Raw genomic sequence first — 6,424 nt, 5'->3', positions numbered from 1 at the left:
CCCCCCTCTAAGCCTGGAATTGGCGGGGATATGAAAGGATGAGATTATGCTTCTGCTCCTGACACTTCCCATCAGATCTTCAGGCATCAGTTTTAGATCAAGGGCTTGCTTTACAAAAGCATTTTGGCACCCAAATCTTTTTTTTTTTTTAATTTTTTTCTTTTTTAAATATTTCTTCTCGGAGCCAGCCCGCACCTTTTGGTGATGAARCACCTCTGGATATCTGCACCCAGAAGGATTTCTAGGTTAATTTGCTAACAGACCTCTCCTTTGGATGGGGAGAAAGAGGTTCCTGGGGAGYTTAATTCGGTAGGAAATGGGAAATTCAATGAGTGAGTCATCAGAAAACAGCCTTTCCCCACATGAAGCGGGTAACCAAAACACTCCGCTATTAGGAGCCGCAGTAAATATTCCCCTAACAATGCGTGCAGAGGAACATAAAAACTTCCCGGGAAGCGCGGCACAAAGGGAGCTTTGTTGTTTATAAACAGAATGGGCTCAGACAGGGGAGAAAACAGCGCGGGGAGGGTTTGGTGAAGCGCCCGCAGCCCACCTGAGCTACACCTGGCACAGGTGAGTGCGCGGTGCCACCYTCCGAGGGTCCCTCGGGGTGTCCCCAAGGGTGGCACCGCTCAGGAGGTCCTCTGGGGACCCCTCAAAACACCTCCCGACCCTCTGCAGTTCTCCTCTCCCCAAAAAACCCGAGATCGCCGGGACAGCCTCAGGAAAAAATAAAAAAAAAAAAATAAAGAGGGTGATTTAAGCAGGTTCTTTGTGCCACTCTTTGCAAATGAAGGCGATTTACTCGTCCTGATTTCCCTGCTCGATTGGAAGGCTCCGAGAGCGCTGCCCGAGAACATTTTGGTGATTTTCAAACAAATTGACTTCGCTGCTCTGCTTTCTTTTCCCAATTACCACTAAAAAGAGGCGCTGCAGCTCGCGCTAATGGCTGTCTGGGATGCTTAAGTCGAAAAAAAAAACAAAACAAAACCCATATTTTATCCAACCAAATGTGGTGCCGACTTCTGGTTTAACACTCCCGACTCCGCCAGCAGCAGCCAGAGCCTCCCACCACATTTCCTAACAGCCAATACCAGAATAATTAAATACCCATCTTCCCTAATCTTGATTAACACTGCCATCCATCACTGAGTGCCAAATATTTCAGGGGGCTCCAGTTCCCGATTTAGGCCCTGTACCAGCTGCCAGGGTTGTTTGAGGAGCTTGGGAAGTTGGGGATGTGTTTGTTGTTTATCCCAAACCCCAACTTGGGGTGATCTGAGAGCCCCGAGCAGGAGCTGAGCTGGCCAAAGTCAATCAGAGYTCGTGGATGTGGACAGAAGCAGATTTTATCTCAATTTTAGGTCATGTCAAATAAGCCAGCCTAACAGCCAAGGAGGTTTCCTAAATAAAGGGATGGGTTTAGTCCCTTTAAAACTTGGACTTCTCTGGCTTACCCAAAATATCATTTTTTTTCCCCAAGTTATCTCAGATGATATCAGTGAAAGAGAAACAGGAAAATCTTTCCATGCAAAGTTTTAACCTTCTCCCACACATCCCCCTGGCCCAAGCTTTGGGCTCCTCAAACAAATTGATTCTTCTACATTTTTTCCCAACCAGTTTTTTGTTTCAAAAGGTGTTGATTTCTAAGCCTGTAGCGCAGCTTGTAATAACCTTAATTTGCTGTCCCTCGTGGGTGCTAAAATGATTCCTCATTGCTGCTCATTTGCCTACAAAGGGATGTGACCGTGGGCCTTGGGGAAATTACAGGGCTCAGGTCTTGTATCCAAATCTCTACGCGGGTGGGAAGTGATGCCCCAGAACACAAAACCCATTTTTCTGGTGCCTCTCACACCTCGTGGTGCCTGAACCCGGCAGAAATTCAGCGTTCACACCGCTCAAAGGCTCACCCCGTGCTCCAGTTTTCCAGATTTGAGGAAAACTGAGTCTCTTTGGAGGAACCAGAGCCTGCACAGCATCAGGTGTGAGATGAGAAACCCAAATCACGCCTCTCAGTCCTTCTGCCGCAACTGCCGAACTGGATTTGATCATTCCCGAAGTCCCTCCCATTTTTCCACAAACACACACACGCAGAGCCCCAAAAAGGGCGGTTTTCCCTTAGGAAAACCTCGTGGCACAGCCCCTGTGCGATGCAGGACCATTCCCAAGCCATCATTCCTTTCTTTGCGAGCCCATTTCCATGTCCAGCCCAGCAGAGCTTTAGGGAGGCACTCGGGACTCGCTGCTTGTCACACTGAAGGGATCTTGCATCGCTGATCAAGATACCAACGCAATCCTAGCCCAGAGCACATTCCTGATCAACTCCCGGGCTGGCTGCAAGAGCAGCAACAGGAGCGGAGCAAAGCACGGGGAGAAACTTCCAGCGCCCACATTCCTTTTTTTTTTTTTTTTTTTTTTTTTTTTTTTTTTTTCTTTTTTTTTTTTTTCGTTTTTTTCTTTTCTTTGCCCTCCCTGGCGCCCCGGACCCTCCTCACCTGGCTCCACCTGGTCAGGTTCGTGCCGGGTGTCTGTGGAATCTGCCGCATCCCCGCTCATCTTGATCTCTGGAAAAAAGGAGGCACAAACTGATTTTAATAACAGGTCACAGTCCCAGGCAACAGGCACATGTGGCTTCCACTAAACAGCACAAATGAATGTGTGTAATTATAATAAACCATCAGACTTTCAAATTTCTGATTCCTCAACATACAGGCACTAGAATATTCATCAGCTCTGAGGATGCACTTTCCCTCCTGTTGCTCTTTGCAGCCCCCCTGGCTCCTGTCCCCCCTCCCCGCTTTGCTGTGGGGTTTTTACCCTTCCCAGCCCTCCTCACACCCAGGATAAAGGGTGGGTTTGGCACTGGGAGCCCCCCAGCCCTGCTGGTTCTCCCCCAGCCCCGTTCAGGCTCCCCAAATCTGCTGTGGTGGTCTCATTGTTGTACCATCCTCCCACACCTGGAGAAGCAGGAGATCTCCCCATCTTTATCCCAAATCCTTTCCTCATCCTTCAGGATGGCTCCAGCTCAGTTTGCTTTTCCCACTGCCCCTCTCTGCACATGATTGATCCCATTTTCTGTCCATCAGGTGCTCACACCCCTCACAAACCACCCAGGACCTGACCCAACCCGTCCAGCCCCTGCAAATCCCCCCCAGCCCAGCCCATCCTGACCCACACCAAGAAATTTGGGATTTACCCTTGAAGTGATGGCTGCCACCACACCCGGGGCCACTTTCTCCTTCGGGGACAGCTGCAAGAAAAGGTGGGAACGGTCAAATTCACATTTCCTCCTCAACAAAGGCCAAGGACACAGCAGTGGGGCAAGGGGGGACATCTCTTCCAATTTTTTCCCACCGTTTCCATGGGAATTTTAACATTTCCAGATTAGTGGGCTGACACAAAAAAAAAAAAAAAAAAAAAAAAAAAAAAAAAAAAAAAAAAAAAGAGAGAGATAATTTTTTTTTTAAAGACCCGAGTGATTTGCATGTGCTTCCTGCAGCCAATCCCGGCCACAGACTCTTCCCATTTGCATCGGGGAATAACAACAGCGGGGAAGTTGGGCCAGTGTTTGCTGTGGTTTCGCCGGCGTAGGGAAGGCAGGTGGAAGCCACCTAAAAGCATCATGCAAACCTTTTCCTCTTCCCCATATCCACCTTCTGTTATTCCCAAACGGCCCCAAGGATCAGAGCAGCCCCATTGGGTTTTATCCCCATTTCACTGTGCTGCTCACACCACAACAGGCAGGGTTTTGTGTGTGTGCAGGGTTTCTTTTCCCACATTCGAAGTTTCAGCGTGCAAACAGCAGATTATCTGCTTTTTTTTTTTTGGCCAAGATTTCATTGCTTGGATCAAGTTAAAAAGTTTGAAACTTTCTCCAGCGAATGAATAAAGGTAGAAGAAAAAAAAATCAGGATTTTATACCAGGGGTGCAGAAACTTTCACATACTTCAGAAACTTCCTTTCCTTAAATTATATTAAGGATTGAGGGAGGGAAAGGAGGGAGAAAAGAGTTGTGGGATTTTTTTTTTCCCTTTCAAATAAACCCTCTGCAATTAAGACATGAACGTTTAGTGGGGCTTCTAAGCATTTCTACTGCAGGAAGAGTAATTACCATCAGCTATAAACATCTTCTYGTCTTGTACCACTGCCAAGGGACCCTAACTTAGGCAATCTACAAAGCACAAAGTTCTGCTGCCTGCCAAAAAGTGTTTAAAAAAAAATAGAAAAAAAGAAACAGGCAAGTTCTCATAAAATAGAGGAAGAAAAAAAAAATCTAAAAGCCTGCAGAAGTTTGGTGCTTGCTTTGGTGAGAAAGCCTGAAAGCTTGTGAAAAATATAAATTCAGGGAAAGAATATCTTTAATTCCCAAGAGAGGAAGAGCTGAGGAAGGGAAGACACGGAAGCAAAGCATGAAAAGCTCTGTCCCTGCTGCAGGAGTGACCCCACACCGTGAAAACCTGGGCTGGGTGGGGACAGAGGGAGGAATTGCTGCTGCAACTCCATTGCATATCACACGTTATCCATCAGGCAAATCCCCTCCTCTGAGCTGGGAGATAAGGAGATGCCCTGGGATTCCCATGCAGGGAGCTCAGGAATTTTATTTTCAACGAGGTTCAAAACCCCCTTATAAATGGGCACGAGTTGTTGCAGTCTAAATGTCTTGTGGGGGGAAAAAAGGAAAAATGAGCAGGGAGAAAAGGAAAATTCTGCCTGCTAAAACTCCTGTTGGTTAAAACCTGCTGATTTGGGAGGTTTAGGGCCAGCTTTTGTATGTCCTTGTGGACAGCAGTGCAGCAYCAGCATCCTCCAAGGGATCCTTGGGAATGAGGAGCACACACAAAATAATTATTCCCTAACATGAGTAGAACCAACACCTTTTAATGGACACTCAGGACTCTTCCACTACAACCAGAGCRAYRCAAAGCCCAATTYGACCCCAAAAAACACCTCCAAACAGAGCAGGCTGAATGTCCAGCTCCTTCCACACAGCTCTGCCAGCTKAGCAATACGCAGAGGATAATCAGGCCTGGAAAAAAAAMCAAACCAAAACCTCTCTGGGAAAAATAATCCRTCTTAGGACTGCCTAACTCTTAACCACAGCCCTATTAGGAGCCGCCACTGCGGCCAGGGCCATATTAAAAATGTGCTGCTCTGCCCCAGCTCCCAAACAGAGCTGGGGTAGGGGCAGSCTGGGCGGTTCAGCCAGACCAAAGGAGCTCTGCCAGCGCAGACACTTCTCCCGGGATGGATCTGCATCTCTATTTTTGCCGAAACAAACGGTGTCAGCAAATAAARCCTTTCCCAAGCCCTCATTCCCGGCTGCTCTTGGGGCCTGGGCGAAGGGCGAACCAGCCTGATGGCTTTAAGGGTGGAATTTGGCCGTGGAGGAGGAGGGGGAGCTCGGCTTGGCTGGGAGCATCACCTGAATTCTCTGTGCTTTAGGTGCCTGAGCCCCTCTGGGGGCTGCAGGGAGGAGAAATATCCAAAATGCCTGGGGAGGGGGTGGGGGCACCCGGCAGGGAAATGTCCAGGCACGGAGGAGGGAGGGTGTGTGGAGCCTGAGCCGCCCCTCCTGGGGGCTGTGTCTCCTCTGAAAACCATTAAAGTTGGGAAAGAGCTCCGGGATAAAAACTGGGGTGAAAACTGAGCCCAGCTCTGCGAGCAGCTTGTTAGAGAGGGACCTCAAAAATGAGACTGAAAACMCCCGTTCCAGCTCTCTTGGGCTCCTTTCCCTACACCTTTGAGGATTTTTATTTTTTTTTTGCCTTTCCCTGCAAAAAGCCTCCTCAAAGCTCTGTGACAGCACCGGGGGACGGTTCGGGGGAGTGGAAGCTCCGCACGCACCCACAGCTCCAAACCCCGCCCGGGAGCGATGCCGCCGGCCCTGACAGAGGGCACGGTATCGATCTGGGAATCTTCGGATGAAGAAAGAGTCGCCCACAAGCGCGGCGGATGGATGGGCGGATGGGTGGATGGGTGGGTTGGAGCCTGCGGGGGACGCGTCCCCGAGAGACACCGACACCAGCACGCCCAGCAGGTGCCCCGACCAGTCGGGCTCACAGCCACGAATCTCCCTCCTCGGCAGCCTCTGCTCGTGGCCAGGGCTCCCCAGCCCGCTCAGGCGGTGCTGGCTGCCCGCAGAGACATCCCAGAGTTGTGGAGAGATTGGAGCAAAGCGGCGGAGTGAAGGTTTTGTGCCGTGCCGCTGACCCCGGGAGCGGTGGTGGCATCGCTGCTCCGTGCCCTGCAGGCCTGTCTGAGTGTTCAGGGGCTGCCAGCCGCGGTCACAGCCCCGGGAACAGCGGCATTCCCGCAGGGATCCTGCGGGGAACGAGCCCGAGCAGCGTTTGGTGCCGCGCAAAACCCAGGATAAAAATCACCACCGGGACCCGCGGCTGCTGTGTCCCCAAATCCCGCTGCTGCC

General features: G+C 50.2%; 1 protein-coding gene across 1 annotated transcript in view; it reads right to left on the bottom strand.

Moving 5' to 3' along the window:
* POU2F3 (POU class 2 homeobox 3) overlaps positions 1-6,424 on the bottom strand; it is a 47,085-nt gene that overhangs the window by 38,946 nt on the left and 1,715 nt on the right. The window contains exons 2-3 of the mRNA XM_057381766.1: positions 3,197-3,250; positions 2,496-2,564 (exon numbers count right to left, since the gene is read on the bottom strand). Of these exons, the coding sequence (XP_057237749.1) occupies positions 2,496-2,564; positions 3,197-3,250 (123 nt within the window). The remainder of the gene's footprint in view (positions 1-2,495; positions 2,565-3,196; positions 3,251-6,424) is intronic.

Source organism: Malurus melanocephalus, unplaced genomic scaffold (genome assembly GCF_030028575.1).
Source record: "Malurus melanocephalus ecotype Western Australia unplaced genomic scaffold, MMel_1.1 scaffold_527, whole genome shotgun sequence".
Taxonomy (NCBI): Eukaryota; Metazoa; Chordata; class Aves; order Passeriformes; family Maluridae; genus Malurus; species Malurus melanocephalus.
The sequence above is the reverse complement of the archived record's forward strand: the minus strand, read 5'-3'. Positions and strand labels throughout refer to the sequence as shown.